Raw genomic sequence first — 24,241 nt, 5'->3', positions numbered from 1 at the left:
ATAATTTGTATTTTTCTTAACTATACAAACCTTAGCTATTTACACATATTTGCCCGCCAGCCCTATCCCCCAAGATAAGTCCTACCTCTAAGTAAAGTGAACCTTTCACAGGTGTGTGTGAGGGGGAGGGGTAGCAAGCTATCCCTCCCTATCCCCCGCTAACTAGCGGAGGGTTAGTAAACCCTCGTTAAAAATCTTATGGCTCGTCATTCAGCTACGCCGAAGTAATTACCCCATGTAAATAGCTAAAGTTTGTATAGTTAGGAAAAATACAAATTATCTACGAATTTGTCATGTTAGTTAAAACAATTGGGTTTGCATACATCTCTATCATTCCTCCCCATGTAAAGATGTGAGAGATACTGTACTTAAAATGTGCCGAAAAGCTGCGTGATTGAGATGTCTACCCACATCAAACATCCAGTTGAGCAAGTGATGGCACGACTGCTGCACCCCAAGAGAGGGGAAAGTAAAGAGGAAAAAGGGTCAGACATTCTTGCCTTTCATCCCAGACTTACATTTTTCCTTATCTATTGCCTCCAAAGCCATAGCAATCTTTCTATGCAGGTAGTAGGCCGTAAAGAAAGCATTTACCACTGTTCAATAGGCTGTAACAGGGTAGTAGTGTTAGGTGGCAAGTAAACCACCTTGACATGGGGTTGAAATTTGTCATGTTGGCAGGGTGACCAGGGGCATTGTCCAGCAATAGCAGCACTTTGAAAGGTAAAGCCTTCCTAACACAATACTGTACTGCTCAACCTCAGGCACAAAGTGGTTGAAAAACCAATCCTCGGTTAACAAAAGGGTCACGCATCCCTTCCTATTAGACTTCCATATGATGGGTATGTACCAACCGTGTGTCACACGATCGTACATATTTATTTTGTGCTTGTATCTTCGCTCTCCCCTCGTACTAAAAAGAACTTGAAAAATCATGTCTGCTTTTTTCCTCTGTAACATTGTCGATTTCTCAACATGAAAATTCTTGTTGCTTTGAGATTTTGTATATAAAGGAGTGTTTTACAATAAACTAACTCAGTTGCTTTCACACTGCCTTTGAGTTCACAACCTTCTCTCGGCCCATTACATTGGTGACCCCGGAAGTCGACTCGCTCCCACCGCCTTCCACCCCCACCCCCTCGGCTCTCCATCGTTGGCACTATGGCGGACTCTACAGAAGTTGGCGCTGCAGCTGCCCCGTTGAAACTTCCACCGTTTGCCAGCGGAGAGGCGTTTGCGTGGTTTCAGCACGCAGAACTCCAGTTTCGCATCAAGGGCGTGACTCGCTCAACCACCAAAGCAGATTATGTTCTCGCGGCGATACCCGAGGACACCTTCCCGGAAATATCCGACTGGCTTTGTGAACAAAGAGACACCCCAATAGCGTATGACGCCCTCAAAACATACCTTCTGCAGCAGTACTCGCCGTCACCAGCCGCCCGTGTAGCAAAGTTTTTTCAGCTCTCGCAACAACCGTTGGGGGACCAAAGGGCTTCGCTTGCCCTCAGGGAAATGACCAGTATCGCTCGCCTTCAACCTGCCGCAGACGGCTCTCCTCGTGAGGTGAACCTACTTCGTGCCCTTTGAATACGCCGTTTGCCCGATGTCGATAGTTTACCCATAAAGGACTTGATGACCAAAGTCGACGCCCTTATGGACAGCCACTTCAAGACCTCCATCAACGCCTCCACCCCTGACGAAGGGGATGCCTATTCAACGTCAACCGAAGCTGACATGAATGCCGTAGAACATACATGCCTACACCATGACGTGCCGGAGCAGCGACAAAGCCGCCCACCACCCACCAATCGCTCGCGCCCCAACAAACGACTTCTACAGCCACTTACTACCTCCCATCCGCCGCAGTTTTGCTACTACCACTTCAGATTCGGGGCAACTGCGAAGAAATGTGCCGAGGATTTTCAGTGGCCAAAAAACGTGTAAGAAGGCCATCGCTCGTGGTGGTGGCCTCCTGTGTTTCTAATCTTTTCTTTTTACATGATGCAGGAACGGGCATGCGATTTTTGGTAGACACGGGTGCTTGTCGTTCTCTTTTACCAAGGAAACTCTTCAAGACACCGTAGTCTGTCTACATCTGCCGACGTCTGCTTGGTAGCTGCCATCGGATCTGCGATACCCACCTACGGTTACGAGAACCTCACATTATCGTTCGGAAACTGTAAATTCAATTGTATGTTTCTCGTTGCTGACGTCACATTGCCAATCCTCGGTGCGGATTTCCTCTCTCATTTCCACCTTCTGGTCGATGTCGCCCACCGACGATTGGTCAACGCAGACTCGTACTTGTCGACACCTCTTCAACCCGACCCCTCTAACCTCGCTCTCCACATTAGCGCACCCACGGATGCCTACGCTCACCTCCTCACGTCATACCTGAAAGTTTTCCGTCCAAAACTTTGCCAAACGCCCACGGTTCCTGCCAAGCACGGTATTTATCACCATATCAAGACGCCGGGACCCCCAGTCTCCGCAAAATTCAGGTGTCTGGCATTGGAACGATTGGCAGCCGTCAAACAGACGTTCGCCGAAATGGAGGAAATGGGCCTTTACCAAAAGGCCTCCAGCCCATGGTCGTCACCCTTACACATCGTTCTGAAGAAAGACGGCTCTCTCCGTCCGTGCGGGGATTACAGGCGCCTGAACATGCAAACAGAACCGGATCACTACCCCCTCCCAAACATTGCCGATGTGACCTCCTACCTGGACAAAGCAAAGGTTTTCTCAACGCTCGACCTCCTGAAGGGGTATTATCAGGTGCCTATGAACCCAGAAGACATCCCCAAGACTGCCATCACCACTCCGTTTGGCACATACACCTTCAATTACTCCTGTTTTGGCCTTCGTAATGCTGGGGCCACGTTTCAACGTCTCATGGATGGCATCTTAGGGGACCTCCCTTTCTGTGTATGTTATGTGGACGACATACTTGTGTTCTCCTCCTCAAAAGAGGAACACCTCTGTCACCTGCGCATCGTGCTCGACCGCCTGCAACATAACGGCCTTGTAGTCCGGTACGACAAGTGTACCTTTGGCGCCAACGAAGTGTCGTTCTTAGGGCACCGCATCACTCCTAAAGGAGTCCACCCCCTCCCTGAGAAGGTAGCAGCCGTTCAGAACTTCCCCGTGCCCTCGATCGTCAAAGCTCTGCAGGAATTCTTGGGCATGATCAACTATTATCACCGTTTTCTGCCAGCCATTGCCGCCACTCTTGCTCCCCTCTACGCCTCCCTCAAGGGCAAGCCAAAGGACCTGAAGTGGGGTCCTCTTCAAGAAGCAGCCTTCTGCAATGCAAAGAAGGCCATATCAACTGCTGCGGCTCTCGCTTTTCCTATCCCACATGCCCCTCTCCTTCTCTCCACCGATGCCAGTGACGTCGCTATTGGTGCAGTACTTGAGCAGGTGGTCAACGGCTCGCCCCGCCCATTGGCCTTCTTCAGCAGAAAACTGTCCAAGGCAGAATCGGGTTATTCTACCTTCGATCGAGAGTTGCTGGCGGTGCACTTGGCTGTCCGTCACTTTCGCCATTTCTTAGAAGGTACGCCATTCGTCATTCGCACAGACCACATGCCTCTGGTGCATGCCTTTACTCGACAGTCTGATGCCTGGTCCGCCCGGCAACGCCGACATCTCTCCGCCGTGGCTGAATACAATTGCACCCTTCAATACGTCCCTGGAAAAATGAATCCCGTTGCCGATGCCCTGTCAAGAAACACGTTGGCTGCCGTTCAACTGGGATTGGATTACAACGCCCTGGCTGAAGCCCAACGACAGGATCCAGAGTATCAAGCATGTAGGACATGCTGCACGTCCCTCCGTTGGGAAGACTCCAACACCACCCTCCTCTTTGACGTCAGTACTGGTAGACCGCGACCTTGGATTCCTGCTCCCATGCGACGGCAGGTGTTTGATTTCATTTACTGCCTTTCACATCCCTCGTGCCGTTCTACTGCTCAGCTGCTGAAGGCAAAGTTCATTTGGCACGGCATTTCTAAGGATGCTAAGGATTGGGTCCGTGCCTGTACTTCTTACCAAACTTCCAAAGTACACCGACACATGGATTCCGGAGTGGGCACCTTTCCTCAACCTCAGCATCGTTTCGCACACATTCACGTTGACGTTGTAGGCCCCTTACCCACATCACAAGGACATCGTTACCTGTTTACCGTCATCGACCGCTCCACTCGTTGGCCTGAAGCCATTCCCATGGAAACTGCAACCTACGCCTCATGTACATCTGCCTTACTCTCTGGATGGATTGCAAGATTTGGTATCCCTGAGCATATCACTTCCGACAGGGGAACCACTTTCACCTCTCAATTGTGGACATCATTAGCGAATCTCCTGGGCATCACCCTACATCAGACACGGCCTACAACCCCTTTGCCAATGGAATGGTTGAACGTTTTCATCGCACCCTCAAAGCAGCTTTGATGTCCTGCTGCAAGGATTGCAACTGGTTTACTCAGCTTCCCTGGGTCCTCCTGGGACTAAGGACCTCTCCTAAAGACGCCCTCGATGTCTCGGCAGCTGAAATGGTGTATGGCGACCCATTGGTCATCCCTGCCGAATTTTTTCCTTCTACAACATCCTCCGACAATCTCCAGCGCATATGTCACGTCGTGGGAAAATTTACTCCATGCCGCCAGACTTACAACTCCCAGCGAAGCATCGCATACCAACAGACTTGCACTCTGCAAGGCACGTCTTCCTGCGCAATGACGCTAGCAAGCCACCGCTAACGCCCCCTTACACGGGCCCTTTCCTTGTGATCCGACGCAGTCCGAAAGCATTCCTACTAAACATTCGTGGCAAAGAAGACTGGGTCTCCATTGATCGTCTAAAACCTGCTTATCTCCTGCCAGATGACCCGCCTACAGTTTGCCTCTCTAGATCAGGGCGCCCTATTTAACGTGTACAGTATGTCATTTTTAGGGGGGGAGCCATGTACCAACCATGTGTCACACGATCATACATAGTTCATTTTGTGCTTGTATCTTCGCTCTCCCCTTGCACTAAAAAGAACCTGAAAAATCATGTCTGCTTTTTTCCTCTGTAACATTGTCGATTTCTCAACATGAAAATTCTTGTTGCTTTGAGATTTTGTATATAAAGGAGAGTGTTCTACAATAAACTAACTCAGTTGCTTTCACACTGCCTTTGAGTTCACAACCTTCTCTCGGCCCGTTACAGGTAGCTGACTCATCTAAACCTCTTTGAGTGCTCTGGGATTCTCAGCCCGATACACAAGCATAAACTTCAGCTTGTAGTTGCCAGAAGCTTTATCCCTAAGAAGCAGTCAGTCTATCCTTGCCTACTTTGTGTCTTGGTGCAGTCTTCTCCTTAGCGATGTAAGTCTGGTTTGGTATATGCTTACTAAATAAACCTGTCATCCAAATTGAAGACAACTTCAGCACAAAACCCACCATTCTTAGTGATCTCAGCCAACAAAGCAGGGAATTCACTTGCTGCTTCATTATGAACACTAGCAAGCTTCACCTTGCACCTTAAGGCAATGCAAATTGACAAGCCTTTAATCTCATGAACCACCCCTTACTGGGCACTAACTCTTCACTTTCACTCCATTCCCCCTTTTGATTTTTCAGGGTCTCAAATAAAACCTTAGTATTCTCCTGAATCACCATAAGGCTCACTGGGATACCGTGCTATTTCTGGTCATCTAACAACCTCTCCATCTCGGATATGAGAACACTGCTTGACTTCATAGAGGTACTATAGATCCTTTCACATGCTCAAGGGTGCTATGTTTATCCTTGATGATAGTCGCAACCGCAGAACGACTTTTAAGCCCTAATGCATGACCTCTGTTCATAGGGTCTCCCCTTTTACATTTTACTTTATTGTGTCTACTTTAATTTCCATCCTAATGCCTTTCCTCTTCTTGGATGCATTACCATCAGAAGAGTCTTCCTTATGCCGTCCAGACATGATGCAAAGCAAAATGGGGCTAAAATATCTAAAAAGAATAGCACTGAAATCCTGAATGGGTACCATAAACTAAGATGTCGAACTGATGCTGTATTGACTAGTAATGCCAGGGAAGGGCGTTAGCTGCTCTTCATGTTGGAAAGTAGTTTGTCACATTAACAAACCCAAAATTATTACTCAAAACCGAGATATGCTGATTTTCTAAGTGCCTCGTGGGAGCCCGTTCGTAACGGCAGATTGTAACTCAATACTGTCGTAACCCAAGGACCTCTTGTACTTGTTTATGTACAGTAGAACTATTCATTATGTCAACGAATAAGCTGGTGCACTATTCTGAAGTAAAAAAGGAAGAGTTGCTTGCAATGTTCTTCCAGGTAGGAGAGCTTTTTAATCAAGCATATTCAAATGACAGAACATCTATGCAAGTATCAATTGTGATCTCTACATCATTGCATGGTGGAAAGACTTCTTACTTCAGGTTTGTTTCTAAACGTATAAAATCCCTCATCTTTTAATAGGGGAATGTTCTCAGTATACCTGGAATGCAGCTGTTAAAAGTTTATACTAAGGTGTCAGCAGTTACTGGAAAGACTAGGTGCGGGAGTTTGTTTTGTTCAGCAGCGAAATCCGCTCCCAAGTAAGCTACAGAAATGCCGAGCCTGCATACTACCTCCTGGTTGGACCACTGGTTAGGGGCATTGTCCCATTTCACTTCTCAGAGATATCCTGTAGGCCCGATGGATTGGGATCTGAAAATTAGCATCCACAGGAAGCACAGATATTTCTCCTTAATGCAAACTCCAACAAAGACTAACCAGAAATAGGCTCTTGAGAAGTTGCCAGCCCCTTCAAGAACCAGGGTCTACCCTTCAACCTTATTTACTTCTTGCAGGGGTGTTAACTATATTCCTCCCTAATCCTGTGCTGGACAGTCTAAGGGGGTAGGAGATGAATCAGAGGATGTGAGAGGTGGTAATCCCTTTGGTAGGCTGCCAAGAGTGAGGGATGCCCGTCGAGCCAGTGGGCAAAGTGGCAGTTGCATGAGGTTTACAAATCTTGTTCTGTCGGTAGTAAAGAAGATAATTTTCCTCGCACATCAGTTAGCTAACCAGTAAGCCAATTGGATGCTGAAATGCAGGGATGTTGTGGTTTCTAGGTTTGCTGGGCATGTTGATTAGAGAGAAACCATAACCCTTCCGTTCATCAGGGCTTTGAGCTCTTGTTAGACAACATCATAGAATGATGGAAAACCAGCCAAGACTCCCTTTTCCATCAAGTGGTCAATTTTGATAATCAGACAAATTCTAAGACTAACTCCAACAAAGACTAACCTGAAATAGGCTCTTGTTAAGCTGCCAACTCCTTCAAGAACCAGAATATATGCTTCAACCCTGTTTACTTCTTGCAAAGGGGTTAGCTATACTCCTCCTTTATCCTGTGCTGGACAATCATAAGTGAGGTAGGAGTAGGAGAGGAATCGGAGGACATGAGAGGTGGTAGTCTTCTTGGTAGGCTGCCGTGGGTAGGAGGTGTCCGACAAGCCAGTGAGAAAACTGGCAGTTGCATGATGCCGAAGAGTAGGTGGTAAATGTTCTTTGTTCAGTTTACCACCCTCTTTGCACTCAAAATCCGATGACATTCTCATCATACCTACCCAATTGACCAAAGCTTTCTCCTTTTGGGGAGAAGTAGAGAAAATGCTGGGAAAGCGGCTGCTGCAAGTTGTTCAAGATGGGTTTCCAGGCTTCTTAAGTCGGCTATTCCTTGTGGAAAAGTTGATGGGCCTGGAGACTGATCTTCGATCTCTCCCCCTTGAACAGGTTTGTGTTGTAGACTCCATTCAAGATGGAGACACCATGCAGGATGCAATAAGGAGGAAGAACTTCATGCTTGCTGTGGCTCTGAAGGACGCTTATTTTCAGATACCAATCCATCCGGCCTACTGGAAATATCTGATGAGAAGCAAAATGGGACACTGCCCCCAACCAGTGGTCCAACCAGGAGGTCGTACACGCATGAAATATCTCTGCTTCATCCTGAGTGGGCAGGTGTTGAAGTTCAAGGTCCTGTAGCCCCAGTGGTATCCCAGTGTTTGCGGGGGTGATACCAGTGCTAGTGATCACAGTTTCAGCAGCCTTAGTGCCAGTGACTTAAGTGTTGGTTATCATAGTACCAGGGTATATAAAAAAGAGAGTAATCATGTTATGAGACTGACATTGCGTTTGACTGGGCTTGAAATATGAATAAATGCATAAAGATTATATTTTTTTTCAAAAGTATCAGATAATGCTTTTAAGTAATTGTATGTACTGTAGTTCCTCAGCATAGTGTACATCCATTCAAAGTTATGTCTAATGGTCAAGATCCTAGCAATGTTACAAGTCTAATTGCCGTTAATGTACTGTGCATCGAGTAAGACTTGTATCTAAAGGAATGTTGCATTTGTTGGAAATTTTTATATATTGTTTGTTTTACCTGACATACTTTAGTAACATTTTCCTTTATGCAAGGCAAAGTTCTTATTACAGTATTATTATTATTATTATTATTATTATTATTATTATTATTATTATTATTATTATTATTAAAACTTAAAATAAATAGCACAGCCGAGTGACAAACGCCTCGGAGGGGCGGGTACTAAACAATAACAAAGCTAGACAGCTATCTCGTTCGTAGGCTGGACTTGCTAGCAAAAAGTACCATGAGCATAAAAACACAAAAATAATAACGGTTCTAAAGGCATAAGGCCAGGACTTAACCAAGAACCTAAGTGACAGAGTACTAAACGAGCAGACAAAGATGAATTCCCAAACAAGTGAACAAACAATGGCCGCCATGAAGGGCCAGACGGGAATAATAAAACAAACTACTGTATACTGGATATAAAATAAAAGCCCGGTACTATAAAAAGCTGTCAAAACAAAATATGGTACTTAACATTGGAATGTGTGAAGATGGAGCTTCGGACATGACGAAATAAATCCATGAACGTTAAAAATGATCGAGAGCACCACAAATTACACACTATTCTATCAGTCCAAAAAGAAGGATGTTGTTCAGATGGCGCTCGCGTCGTGGCGTGGTGGTGTGGCGCTGGTGGTTGGCTAGGGCCTTTGTATCGGCCCATCCCTTTGACGAAGGAATTAACTAAATGGAAGACAACCTGTGAATAGTGGTTTTCACGCGCCTTTGCTTTATACACGACACCCAAAAGGTGCTCGCGCGAGGGTAGTAACCTCAGCATTCCATGCTTTTATCTTTCTCTGGTATAATTGGAAGGTTTTATCAGAAAAGATATATAAGAAGGACTCTTTTCACCGGCCGCCACAGGTCGACCCAGAAATAGATTTTTCCTTCGTCAAAATCCCTTTATTATTATTGTTGTTATTACTTGCTAAGCTACAACCCAAGTTGGAAAAGCAGGATGCTATAAGGCCAGGGGCCCCAACTAAAAAGTAGCCCAGTGAGGAATGGAAATGAGGAAAAATAGTGTTTTAAGAACAGCAACACCTAAACAAAAATTTCCTATATAAACTATAAAAATTTCAACAAAACAAGAGGAAGAGATTAGATAGAATAATGTGCCTGAGTGTACCCTCAAGCAAGAGAACTCTAACCCAAGGCTGTGGAAGACCATGGTACAGAGGCTAGGGCTCTACCCAAGACTAGAGAACAATGGTTTGACTTTGGAGTGTCCTTCTCTTAGAAGAGCTGCTTACCATAGCTAGAGAGTCTCTTCTACCCTTACCAAGAAGAAAGTAGCCACTGAACAATTACAGTGTAGTAGTTAATCCCTTCAGTGAAGAAGAATTATTTGGTGATCTCGGTGTTGTCAGGTGTATGAAGACAAAGGAGAATCTGTAAAGAATATGCCAGACTATTCGGTGTATGTGTAGGCAAAGAGAAAGTGAACCATAACAAGAGAGAAGGATCCAATGTAGTACTGTCTGGCCAGTCAAAGGACCCCATAACACTCTTGCGGTAGTATCTCAACGGGTGGTTGGTACCCTGGCCAACCTGCTACCTATAATAATCATGCAACATACCAGAAAGGTACATTCATTGTGTGTACTGTTGTTAAATTTTTGCAGATGAGGTTTGTATCACTGGAGGTTCAAGCCATTTTTACATAAGTATCTATTTACTAGTCTCTCTTCCTGATACTGTGACCTTATAATGTAGTTCTTTGTAATGAAAATAATTTTTTTTCAAGAATCTTTTATTTCAGTGTTAATTTGTATTTTTGATAACATATCTCATATCGTGAGTAAATCTACAATTGCTACTAATGTACATCCAGGCTCGTTGACTATGAAAGGATTGAACAGGAAGTACGTGAAGTAAGAGAAACTCTTGTTAAAAGATGGCAGACTAATGTTGGAACTGCAGAGCATGCTCTACTTACTAATCGTCTTAGAAACAGCATCCCGCAGGTGAGCAGTTAATACTGCAAGTGATGCTGTACAAAGATTTTCTTTCATTTTTTGTCATGGTGGTACAACTTGTCTTTTGCTTCAATGCTTCTTTGTATTTATATACAGTACTCTGTTGCACATATGTTAGTTGAATGTCTAAATTATATATACTTCATTGCAAATTCCACATTTGTTTCGGGATTTAGTACCTAGTCCAACTTATTTACACATGCCTTTAATGTACCTTGTATTATTTTAGATGCTTGTAAATACATGCTTGAGTTCAGGTTATTTATTCTTTAAGGAATATTGCTTTTCACATTTTACACTGAAAACGATATAATATCCTTTGCACATGCTTTGCTAGAATAGTCTTAAGGGGTTAATATGTGTGCATGTTTATAAACTTGTTAACCCATCACCACTAAGTTTTTATAGAAGTACCGTAACTTGGTTTTTAAATACTTTAACATTAAACACTTATGGTTACTATCAACAATCCCAGATTTTTTAAAATTACCATTTCCAGAAACTTTTTGTTGTTACTCTATTTAATAACACAACATTGCCTATTATATTTAGTGATGGTGGAGCCTTATTTTTATTCAAATGGTCATCATTTACTACTGATTAGTGAAATTTGTGCACAGTATTGAGGAATAGTAATATTTAATTTCTATGAAGATGGTTTAGGATGTCTATTATACACAAGACATTGAATGTTTATTTGTCAGCTGTAGCCTATTTGGCGAAAGGAATTTAGTGAAAGTTTTTACGGACATTTACAGTACTCACTGTATTAAATATGTACTATAATAGAATCAGTTCAATTTTTGTATGTTGAATTAACAATGGAAATTTAATTATACTAATTGTGCATCTGGATATGATGGGTATTGTAGCTTAAACTGCCATACCTTTGACTGGAAGCTTGATTTTATTTCATACATTTTAGTTTATGCTGACGTTCATGCAAAAATAATTCTGATTCAGATATTTTATTTTATAATGTACTGTGAAATTTTGTTTTGTAATTTATATTGCACCTTTGAAATTATACCCACAGCATTTTGATTTCTTTACATGTTTGTTAATTTTATTTATCTAAATTTTCTATTACAGTACCTGTATTGTTGATTAATGTTTGAGGGTTTTACCATTACATATTTGGTTATGTAACAAACTGAGAATAGCCTTATTTCAGTGTTGATCAATTTCCAGTGGTGAATATTTAGAATTTAAGGGTAATTATTGGTAAAAGGCCTTATTGTGTGTGTTGAAGGTAATCATTTGTTCCCTTGTTTTCAGTGTGATATTTCCAAGGGTCTTGATGCTTATGTTGGTCATCTTTACAATTGTCAGTTTGTTTCCACATGAATGCAAACCTTTGTCCTTTGATAGGAGTATGCTTTCAGCAAAGCTTGAAATAATTGTTCAAATTTATAATGAGGTGGTGGTAGGCCCCTCCCACCTGACAGACCGCTGAACTGGCACTTTGTTTTCAGTCACCAGATAGTACAGACGTACTTCCAGCATCCTCATCTGGCTTTTTCTTTAAGATAAAAATGTTGGGAGATGTCGTGTGCAAAGAATATTTAAGAATAAATGAATTACAAATTTCCCCTTTAACTGTAGCAATGTGATAGTTGTGTTTGCATACTTGCTGATATCCACATTCTTGCCCCTGTGAGACAGCATTTCTGCTTGTCAGATTTTCAGCGATCAATCTATTCCGAAGTGTTTTAATTCTTTCATTCTGCCTTGTTTTGAGTACAGTATTGTCTTCCTGTCAGGTCTTCAGCTGCTGCATTTCAACTTAATTTGTTGGACAAGAACTTGAGGTCTATTAAATATCTTATTCCAGTTCTAGATATTATTCTTTGGCACCATCGTTCGTTTAGTTCTTTATGCATGTTGAATAAGATTTTTCATGACTGACTATCCTTTGCATTCAGATTTCCCAAGACGGTACCATCCTGCATGTAATACTAGGTATGCTACTAATTCTAAGTCATGCCTTCATCATAAGGCTCCATACTACACATTATTCTAGAAGTTTTACTCCAGCTATAACTAGTGTATGGAATGATTTTCTTAAATGGGTAGTTGAATCGTTGGAACTTCAGAAGTTCAAACTTGCTGCAAATGTTTTAATGTTAAACAGGCTGACGTAAGTCTTTCTTCATAATTTATATACGACAGATGTATTTTAATGTTGTTATTGATCTGAAAATATTTTTAATTGATTATTCATTACTTTTCAGGTAGTTTTTAATTTCATTATTTCCTTTCCTCACTTGGTTATTTTACCCTGCTGTTCCACCTAGTGTTGTAGCTTGGGTAGTAATGATGAAGATAATTATTCCCTTGCTAGTGTGGCCATGTGATGATGACAATGTAATCGTAAGGATGTTGACTTTCTTTAGATATCGATATGCTCCATTAGAGGGGGAAAATTTCTGCTGCCGTTCAGTGTGAAGTAGTATGACAGCACACTTCTTCTTACCATTAGTGTCTTCCCATTCCAGGAAAGGCACTAAATATATATCACCAGGTTGTGCTGTCTCATCATAGGGTTCCAATGGCCTCTTTCCCTATGGAAGTGTCATTGTTGGCCTGTACGACTCTCTAGAAGGAGAACTTCAAGTTCCTCCTCCTTCTCTGCCTCATCTTCATTAGAGAGTCTTGGCTGCTGCTTATTAAAGAAGCACAAGTAGAAGACATCATTGAAAAAAGTCAGTGCTGTAGTCCAGTCGATAGGAGTCGCATATGCATGATTCTTACCATTTTTCTCCATGCGGGGAGAGGGTACCGCTCAATGATTGATTCAAGTTTATAACTAGGACTCAACCACCCTGCAAGTGTTAGGTTCAGGTCAAAGTGACCACTCGGTGGCCTGTTGGGTGGGCGTGGTGCTCCCTACCTGTTACTTAGCAGTAAGTACTACCCCCTTGTTATAAATTTTAACAGTTGTACCCAGATTTTCTGAAAGCAACTCTTATTCAAGTACCCAGGTTTGTGTAGTTAGGGGAAATACAAATTACTTGAAAAAAAAAAATGTAAAGTCCATAAATCCATTAATTCTGACCATGAAATTTGTATGAATAGTCTTCATTTTTGTACAGATCAGCCATTGATAATCCAGCACATCTTTTAGTCCAATAATAATGTGACTAAAATTGGCTAGTTACAATAGAATTTGTTACTTATGTTATTATTGATGCTTTATGACTACTAGATCAGTAGTATTATATATGTAGCCTTGTATTTGGCTATTGCTTCATTTCCCCTTAATGAATTACTGTATAAGAAAAGACCTATAGCCCACCATATGATATCACACATCAGTTGCCAATAAAACTAAACTAATTTAATGTATAAACTTCTTTTAAAGTTCATTCACAACGCATTTGAGAAAGAATTATGCGTATATAAGGTCTTGATGCAACAGTTGCTGACGTAATATGTTGCATAAGGTCTAGATGAAAATAGCAATAGGCTAAGACAATATTGAATTAACAAGAAGCTATTTAAAACAAAGTAGGCTTAAAATTTTATCAAAGACTGACTCGATTAGATATGTTGTAAAAAGTCTGTACTTAACTAAGTCCTCTACATATGGTGGAGATGCTTTTCAAGAGGGCTTTCTTATGTTAAAAATTTCCTAAGTCCAACATGATTAAATTAGGCAACAACTACCTAATCTTTATTGTTTTCTGTTTGCTAGTTTTTTTTAACACTATTTCCTACATCAGTTTCTCCATTATAAAATACTTCTAGAAGAAGTTACTTTTCTTTCTCTATTACCACATACAGGTTCTTATCACAAAATCCATTAGTTGACTGTTGTTATCTTGGGATTCATCGTATATAGTTATCCATTACTGTACATCATAAAAGCTTGGAAGGTGACTTATCACACACACACACACTCTCTCTCTCTCTCTCTCTCTCTCTCTCTCTCTCTCTCTCTCTCTCTCTCTCTCTCTCTCTCTCTCTCTCTCTCTCTCTCTCTCTCTCTCTCTCTCTCTCATATATGCATGTATATTTTGTATATGTAAAAATTGTTCTAATTATAAATATCAGTTATTTAGTCTGACCATATTTATTTTGAACTGATTTAGTTATATTCATGCTGTGATTCATATAAACACTTTCATGGTCATAATGTAGTCCTTTTCCCTATTAGCCTACCATATGTTAAATACGGTATTCTACTTTGCCAGACAAATTAAATTTATGCAATTATTTTTGGGTTTTTATAAAGTCAATTGTTGGTACTTTTGAAACATTCTCAGTATATTTGAAGGTTGCAATGAATTTTTCAATGATAAAGCATATTAGTTATACAGTATTAAGAATTTATTCACATTACTGTATATAATATTTTCTATTGATATAAAAAGAAGTTTTAAACATTTCTTTTATACCACAATGCAAGGTTATGTATTGCCTTTATACAACTTTCTTGGTTTGGTTAAAGCAGTGTACTGTAACTGAATTTCTTTACTGTACTGCAAAACATGCAGTTTACTGAAATATTTCTCAAAGAATTCTGTGTACTTGTATATTTTTTGATTTTACAAAAAATAATTTTTTCTTTCATAAAAGTTTAATTTAAATGCGTAACATGAACTTATGATTATTAACATATTTTTTTAGCACCTCATGACTAAACTTTAATCACATATCTGAGTTTACTTAAATACAATCTTTCTTAACGGACATCAGTTTACAGCTGTAAATCTTTTCGTGTTTATCTGGATTCCCTTTTTTATTTCGTAAATACAAATTAGCATTTACAATCGAAGTGATCTACAGGAAAACCCATACAATCGCTTAGATCTTTGTATTGTGTATATGCCATTTAAGTTATTGCCGTACGTGTTTGCTTTCTTGATTACTGTCACTGTGTATGTTATTTCTTTTAGCCTGCTAGTTTGATATTACAGTACAGTATATTGAAGAGAAAAATAAGTACTGAATATAAGAGAAACGGAATGATATATATTAGAATTTGAATTAAAGTAGAAATTAACTATAATATCTACTGTACCTCAGAACAGGTAAGATGCATAGTATGGAAAATGGGCTAAAATTCAAATTAACCAAAATATTTTGACTAAATTCCTAATTAACGGAAATATTTTTCATTTCTTATTACTTTGGTTATTATAAAACTATTCTTTATGAAAAACATACATTGTGTTTTATACTAAATTTTACATGACCTGTATGAACTGCTGCCCCATAATGTAAAATATTTTATAGAAGAAAAGTAAAATTTTGGAAAAACTGAAACATTGAAGTAATGGCAAAATACCTATGAAAAATTTAAATTAACATAGATTTTTAGGCACCCTGTGAAAATTTTGAAATTCATTTCATTTGACAAATTTTTTGTTTGTTTTTCATTTTTATTTCAATGCGGTATAATGAAAAGACAAAAACAACCAAATTTATTTTGCTCTAATCCCTTTAACTAGTTAACTTTGGTTTTGTTTAAAGTCATACCGATTAGTTATTTGGGATAACATAAGGCTATTTTGGTCATAAATACTTCAACATTTTAAAAGCAGGAATGTTTGTAGCGTAATTTTGCCGAGCCAAAAATGAAAAAAAATTACAAACTAATTATACGTTCACAGTTGAAGACAACATGTGTTTGTTCCGTAACCGAAATACAAACCACGCTATTTACAAAGGGTTATTACTTTTAGCGTAGCTGAAATGGCGAGCCATTAGAATTTAACGAGGGTGTATTACCCCCGCGCTAGTTAGCGGGGGGCAGGGGAGTGGTAGCTAGCTACCCCTCCTCCCCCTCACACACAGGTGAATACTCACTTTCACTTTTGGCTCGGACTGTGACAGACGTCTCTGTCTTGGTCCTCGCTTGGCAGCCATTGTCTGTTTTGTCTTTACTTAATCTCTTACTTTTCTTTTACTCAATATATATGTAAACATGTTTTCATGTTTGTATATATATTTGAGTATAGAAATAAGTAAGTTTCCTTTTCAGATGTGTGTGTGTAGTGTACGATATCTACGTGGAGGTCTCGGCAGTTAGGCCACCACGGCCTAATTTTATGGGTTGCGATCGAGTTTGACTTCGGTCTTTCTCTCTCTCTCTCTCTTGAGGTCGTTCACCCTTTTACTATGTTTTTCTACGCCCTTGTAGCTTCCTTCCCGTGTGGGTGGGGTTGCTACGCCGTACATTTTGTCTCAATTAGTTTATGAATCTAATTGTAGTTGTTAATTTTTCAGCTTGTAGAACGATTCCTTTCGGGGTTTTCGTTTTTTTCTTTAGTGTTCATTCATTTTTAAATTACATAATTACATAGTTACATAATTATAATTGTTATAATTCTGTTTTGGTTACAGCTCTCCTTCCGCGAGTGTAAGTGGTTGTGAGGGCACGTGCCTGTTGTGTAATTCTTGTTCCTTTTCCTCGGGATTCCTCTTCGGAGCCTTCCCGGGGGAATGAATGTGTACTAATATTATTTGTTTTATTTTTTTACAGTTACCGATCTAGTTCGTTTCTGTAATATACCAACGGTGTGAGCTGTCTGGTTGAGTCCTGGGGATTCGGCTGTTGCTGCCTCCCCCCTTGTATTGTCGTCAGGGGCGTGTCTCCTTCTACTGGTAGTACTCCCGTGTCGACGGACAGCTCTCCAGTTTATTTTAGAACAGTCAGGAGGCTTGCCTCCTTGGGCGGATAACTTTCCTTCCGAGGGAAGTTTTTTCCTGTCCAGGCTTGAGCTTTTCCTCTTTTGGGGGGTTCTTCTCTTGCCTTTTTTTCGTGCGACTATGCTCTTGGTGCTGAGCGGTCGCACCTGCAGTTTCGCTCAAGGGGCTGGGCAACTGCAGGAGTTCCTCTTTGGAGGATTGCTCCTTTTAGGTCACTGGCTGACCAGTCTCTTCCACGAAGTGTTTCTCTTTCGTTCGCGAGAGAGTACACTCATAGAGACTCCTCTTCGGAGGTTTCTTCTGTTGCTGTTGGCCTCCCTCGCCGTAAGGCCCTCCGTCCGCCTCGTTGTAAGGGCCTCTCATCTCCCTATAAGGGTGTTTGAGGCGCCTTTTTGAATCTCCGTTTGCAGCCTACAACTTCTTTTTCTCAATCTTCCGTCTTGGTGCAGATGGACAGCAGTCTAATCTCGTCTTCCGACGGGCAACGGTCTTCCCGACGGACAACGGTCTTCCCGACGGACAGCGGTCTTCCCGACGGACAGCGGTCTTCCGACGGACATCAGTCTCCCGGCGGACAACGATCCCTTCGGGGCAAAGGGTTGCCCCCACGGGGGTTCTTCCCTTGCGTGTCAGGGTTTCCCTGCACGCCCTTCTGCTCATCAGCGCTCTCCTGTTCGTCAGCGCTTTCAAGATGATCTTCCCTGCGGTTCCTGTTACGTGCCCTGTGTGCCCACGTTCGCCCTCGCGATCTAGAACTTCGGTTCAGGTCGGGGTCAAGGACTCTTCTTCTTTGCGCAGGCTTCCACGCGTAGCCTTCTGCTCGTCAGCGATCATCAGCTCGTCAGCGATCATCAGCTCGTCAGCGATCATCAGCTCGCCAGCGATCGTCAGCTCGTCAGCGATCATCAGCTCGCCAGCGATCTCCGGATCGCCCACGTGTGTTACAGCTGGCACGCCAACGTTCTCCAACACTTCTGAAGGAACATGGTTCGCCAGCTACTAGCTCACCTGCGGATGCTGATCGCCATCGCGCGACCCTCAACTGCGGATGCTGATTGCCATCGCGCAACCCTCAACTGCGGATGCTGATCGCACGACCCTGCATGATCGCCCGCTTACGCATGCTGCTCCTCATCGCACAACCCTGAACGATCGCCCTCATGCGGATGCTGATCACCATCGCACCCTTTCACGCGATCATTCACCTGCGCATGCTGCTCGCCATCGCACAACCCTGAACGATTGCCCGCTTACGCATGCTGCTCCTCATCGCACCACCCTGAACGATCGCCCTCCTGCAGATGCTGATCACCATCGCACCCTTTCACGCGATCATTCACCTGCGCATGCTGCTCGCCATCGCACAACCCTGAACGATTGCCCGCTTACGCATGCTGCTCCTCATCGCACAACCCTGAACGATCGCCCTCATGCGGATGCTGATCACCATCGCACCCTTTCACGCGATCATTCACCTGCGCATGCTGCTCGCCATCGCACAACCCTGCACGATTGCACGCTTACGCATGCTGCTCCTCATCGCACCACCCTGAACGATCGCCCTCTTGCGGATGCTGATCACCATCGCACCCTTTCACGCGATCATTCACCTGCGCATGCTGCTCGCCATCGCACAACCCTGAACGATTGCCCGCTTACGCATGCTGCTCCTCATCGCACCACCCTGAACGATCGCCCTCTTGCGGATGCTGATCACCATCGCACCCTTTCACGCGATCATTCACCTGCGCATGATGCTCGCCATCGCACAACCCTGCACGATTGCCCGCTTACGCATGCTGCTCCTCATCGCACAACCCTGAACGCTCGCCCTCTTGCGGATGCTGATCACCATCGCACCCTATCACGCGATCATTCACCTACACATGCTGCTCGCCATCGCTTACCGCCAGCGATCTTCTTCACCTACGCAGCAGCATGATCCCTCGCCGTCACGCCATCGCTTGCGTTCGTCGCCTCGAACACGTGTTCATTTACCTGCCCACCCTCACGCCCATTCGCCTGCGTGCCTGCGCGATCGCTCGCCTGCGCGCCCGCGGGATTGCTCGCCTGCGCGCCCGTGCGATCGCTCGCCTGCGCGCCCCGCGCGATCGCTCGGCTGGGCGCCCCGCGCGATCGCTCGCCTGCGCGCGCCGCGCGACCGCTCGCCTGCGCGCCCGCGCGACCACTCGCCTGTGCGCCCGCGCGACCATTCGCCTTTGCGCGACCGTTCGCCCTCGCGCGACCATAGTTCGCGGCGAATTCCACAGCCGGTGGTAGCAGCAGGGACGCGTGCTCCTAGGCGGCACTCGGGATCACCTCCATCCAAGCACAGGTTGGTAGTGCAGGACGAAGACAGGTCAGTACAGCATTCTTCCCCACCTTCTTTTCAGGCAGGAACCGTCGTGTCCACTCCAAAGGATCGCCCGATCCCTTTCACCTTAGCGAGGATTTCGGACTCTGTGTCCTTGGAGCAGCAGACATGGTTTGATCCGCTGGCACGGGCGTTAATGAGGGTTATGAAACCAGCACTCGCCGGCCAGGGTAACAAACCAGCGGCTGTCTCTCCTACGCTGAAGAGAAAGAGAGGAGTGGACTTCGTGGTGACTTCCCCCAGGGCGAAGTTGGTTCCCAAGAGGTCGGTCTCGAGGGTCCCCTCTCCTGCACGAGTACTCTCTCCTTCTCCCGCTCTGGAAGGATTTTTGGCGGGGGGGCTTTCCGTTCAAGATTTCTCCATCGGACAAGGGGTGACTGCTTACCTCTTCCTCTGGGAGCTTACCAGGTTCTTTCCCTCCTCGGTTACGGCCCGAGGTTTGGTTCAAGGAAGCTACAGGAAGATCAAGGGTACTTTCCTCCTCTCGAGCTCAGGCACCTTGGCCTTTCGTCGTTAAGTATCTACTTGCAGACAAGCTCGATGTTGTACCATCTGGACGCGCTGACTGAAGGCTTCCTTCGGGTGTCTCATCTGTGGAGGTCAACGACCTCAGACACCCTTCCATCCTTGAGAAGAGTTTTGTCTTTGCCCAAGGACAGAGACTTAGACATCTGCTGTGCGGAGTAAATCGACTTCCGGTTTCACTCCTCCAAGGCGCTTTCTTCCAGACTCTGCAGGGCTCCAGCTCCCTTTTCTTTCAACCACGTCGGCCTAAGTTATCGGCTACGACAACTGGGACAAGGTGTCCAATTGCAGTTTCCTCCTGTCAGGAACAGATGGCACGGGAGACTCCCCCGGGGGGCATAGTCCTAAAAGGAGTTCACGAACTCTAGGATTGCAGGTTTTTTCGCTGGGAGGATGCTTAAGGTTACTCATCCGAATGACAGCTTCCCGATGCCCATTCCCGCACAATCTCTGTGAGTAGCCAAGGATATCGCGCCTGCCGTCTCTGTCAGCGAATTCAGTGTCTCTGAACCTCTATGCCATAGCATCAGCAGAGTTGCCCGGTTGGGCAGAATGATCCATACCTTAGGCGAAGGTCTTCCTTAGGATCATCGACGGCTTCACCCCCGGCCCCCTCAGTCGATCCTTTCTTGTAAGGAAGGATCTGAGAGGGGATGTCCATAGTCGACCTCTCAGCCCTGATCAAGTTTGTCGAACAAACTTCGGCCAGCGTAGACCAGCAGAATCGATCAGACTGGTAACGAGGCGACAGGACTCCTTTAACCCTGGATCGGAAGGACGGGTACTTTCAGTTTCCATTCCATCCATCTTCCAGGGTGCTCGTCGAATTCAGCCTAAACTGCAAGTATTCCTGCTTATGATGCAGTGTGGCTATCCCGCCGTGGCATAGCAGGTTTGTTTCCCCAGAGAACTCTCCCTGCCTTCCTCTTGGCCGCTCAGGTGCAGACTTCCGCCTCCTCTGCTGTTTGGAGGGCTGGTCAACTCCGGTAGGCTCGGGTTTCGACCTTCTTCAGCGCCGGGAAAAGCTTCCGGATGCTGACCATGAGTGTGGGCTCATGGTATTTTGCTTGGAGCCTTCTCTTCCTCTGCCTCAACATCTGGAGTATCTGGCCATGATATTGAGTCAACCGCCTTACCACGTTGGAAACCCCGCTTCTCGTCCGTCCAGCGAGGTTAAGCAACGTCGGTACTTGGATGGGTGACCACCTGGGGACGCCAAATTCTGTTACCACATCCTCCGAGCCTTCCTTTCGGTTGACTGTGGCAAGACTGAGGAGAGTCGCAGTACCTGTTCTCAGTCAAGCAGAGTTTTCAGCCCTACCTTGGAACGTTTCCTAGTTCTTCTTTCCTCATTGACCCGTTTATAGTCCGAACGGTCGCCTCAGGATAAGTTCCATGTGGGGCGATCCAAGTTCCGGTGGCTTCAGGCAATGTTTAACCGGACTCCCTGGCCCTATGGGACCAGCGGAACTATTAAACCTGCAATGGTGTTGACCTATGGAGCCTCTTGATGGTAGTGGATATTCTCGTCCTTTCCCCACATTCTTGATGCGGTTCTCGGACTCGTCAAAGGAAAGGGGGGGGGGCATGTTCCGGTCCAGGCCTATGGTCAAGACCTGAAGGATACCTCTCCATCATTCAGGCAGGCTTAAGGGCCTTAGTCTGGCCCCTCTTCAGATCCTACCGCTCCTGCCAAGTCGCCCCGTTGCGTGTCGACTTCATGCTAACCAGCAGGGGACGCATTTTCACACCTTCACATCTTGCAGTAGAGATACCGGGATGATTGAGATTCTCTCAATTCCACCATCGGCTCTCTCATTCCAGGCAGGGGAATGTTTCTCTCAGACTATCCGAGCAGAGCCTCATAGAGAGAGTGTACCTAGGGGTCTTTGACCTTGGGTAACCAGCAAGTGCTGGTCTGGGGGACCTGATCGCGACAGCTTGGAACCTCAAGCTTCCGCTAGTCTTCCCCCCAGTCTCAGACCCCGAGACTCTGGCAAGATGCATTCCGGTGATGGTGGGACAACTTCGACGCCTGCGTCTTCCCTCCTTTTTGTCTGCGGACAATGGGTCTCAACAAGACCAGGTTGTCTGTCAACCTTTCAATGGGAGAGCTCCACTGGGACTATGCGCAGAACGGTTTCTGGACCCTCTGCTTCCCCTGACGGAACTCCCGGGAGAGCTTCTCCCACGGCGCAGACTACTCAAGCAACCACACTGCGACATCTCTCCCGAACCGGGGCGTCGCTTCGGCTTCATGCCTGGAGACACTACGCTTCCTCCTCTAGAAGAGACAACCCGCTACAGTCGCGGTACGGAGGTCGCGTCATCTGCGATAGTCATACACAGGGGTCTCCCAGGCAAAGTGAAGAGTCTAAGGTGGTTGGTGCCGTGGGAGATATACCTCTTCCCGTGAGGCCTCTTCTCCAGCAATAAAGGTCTTATTGCCTTTCAGCGGGAGGAAACTCCTTTCCGCTCTTGGCAATGAAGCCTGTCGCTCAGCCTTTCCCTGACCTTCAGGCTTAAAGGAATAACTTTTTCCTGCCCGCTGGATCTATCCTCGCTCATGCGAAGCTACGATCGTCCCTGCCCTAGTCGGAGGAAGACCTCCAACTTGGAGCATGGCTCGGACTTTTAGTCCTTTAAGAGATCTTCTCAAGACCCTTTTACGACAGGCCTCGGATTGTATTCCGCCTTGGGTCTTCTGCTCACTCTGGCCACGGCCAGTGTGTAAGCAATCTTCTTGGTCTCTTACTACTCCCCCCTTTCTAAGGAAGAGGGGAAGGCAACATTCAGGCTCGCTCCTGAGTTGTTGGCTAGACTCAGAATCTGAGGGTCCCGACCCTTCGGTCCGATTCATTCAAGATTTCGAGTCTCCATTCTGTGTCTGATGTCCCAAGACCTTCTCTTTCTTGCCAGTACAGGAATCGAGAGGTTAGCGCTGGGAACAGCTGCAGTTTGGCCTCAGTTGCAGCCGATTTGGGAACACAAGGAGGACATGGGGGGAGAGTCACCAGTATACCTCTTCAGCCCGGACTCAAGGGACATTCATCTCGACCTATCTTCAGACCCTCCCCCGTCACGTCGCCCTACAGCACGATGTTGGATACATCGCAACGTCCCTCGCCTTCGAGTAATACTACTCTGTGACGCAGGTGCTACAAGCTGGAGTCTGGAAGCGTCTGATGACCTTCGCAGCCCGCTTCCTGCAGGGCGTGACCCACAGGAGTCTCGATACGTTTTCTATCGCTCTGTGGTGGCTACACAACAGCTGGTCTAACCTCAGGCTCCTTTTTGGACAGGTAGCAGAAGGTTGAGGGCATTGTTATCAGGTTTTAGTCTGCATGAACGAAAGAAGTATGTCTGGCCCTTACATCTTTCTTCATCATCCCCTCTACGGGGAAGCAGCATCCTGGTCTCTGCATAGCTGACCTCGAACCTCTGCAGGTAAACCATGCTTCCTTGTGTTCCGAGTATTGAGTCAATACTGTCGCGTCCCCCATACCCTGACGAGGTGGTATTGGGAACGTCCTAACCCAGAGTTCCTTCTGGAACTCCAGGTCAACTGCCTAAGACGGGTCACACTTCTTCCTTCACACACAAGCTTACGTAGGCCACATGGTTCCTTGCGGAGCAAGGAACTTGTGAGGTGCAGGGACTCCTTTTCTCGAGTGCGACTCACTCGGATTCTGAGTCCCCGGGTAAAGCCAAAGCCAGTATGGCTGGGGACTTTCCACCCTTCCTAAGGGATAAGTCACCCTTTGTAAATAGCGTGGTTTGTATTTCGGTTACGGAACAAATGACAAATTCGAAGATAATTTGTATTTTTCCTAACCATACAAACCTTAGCTATTTACACATATTTGCCCGCCAGCCCTGTCCCCCAAGACAAGTCCTACCTCTAAGTGAAAGTGAGTATTCACCTGTGTGTGAGGGGGAGGAGGGATAGCTAGCTACCACTCCCCTACCCCCCGCTAACTAGCGCGGGGGTAATACACCCTCGTTAAATTCTAATGGCTCGCCATTTCAGCTACGCTAAAAGTAATAACCCTTTGTAAATAGCTAAGGTTTGTATGGTTAGGAAAAATACAAATTATCTTCGAATTTGTCATATTAATGGAGACAATCCTCAGTTTTAAATTTTTACCATACTATATTTAATGTCGCTTCACCTGTACTGTTAGAGGTGCAGGATATGTATGCAATCATTAGCAAGTTATATGTATAATGACATGTACACTAGTATCTGCCAGTCTGAAGTATGGTGCAG

At 45.0% G+C, this 24,241-nt stretch overlaps 1 protein-coding gene across 1 annotated transcript in view; it reads left to right on the top strand.

Moving 5' to 3' along the window:
- The window catches only part of Syx8 (syntaxin 8), a 107,555-nt gene that overhangs the window by 40,517 nt on the left and 42,797 nt on the right, over positions 1–24,241 (top strand). Inside the window, exon 2 of the mRNA XM_068350992.1 lies at positions 10,271–10,403. Within this exon, the coding sequence (XP_068207093.1) occupies positions 10,271–10,403 (133 nt within the window). The remainder of the gene's footprint in view (positions 1–10,270; positions 10,404–24,241) is intronic.

Source organism: Palaemon carinicauda, chromosome 27 (assembly GCF_036898095.1).
Source record: "Palaemon carinicauda isolate YSFRI2023 chromosome 27, ASM3689809v2, whole genome shotgun sequence".
Classification (NCBI taxonomy): domain Eukaryota; kingdom Metazoa; phylum Arthropoda; class Malacostraca; order Decapoda; family Palaemonidae; genus Palaemon; species Palaemon carinicauda.
Note: the sequence above shows the minus strand (reverse complement) of the source record. Positions and strands in the feature narration are given on the sequence as shown.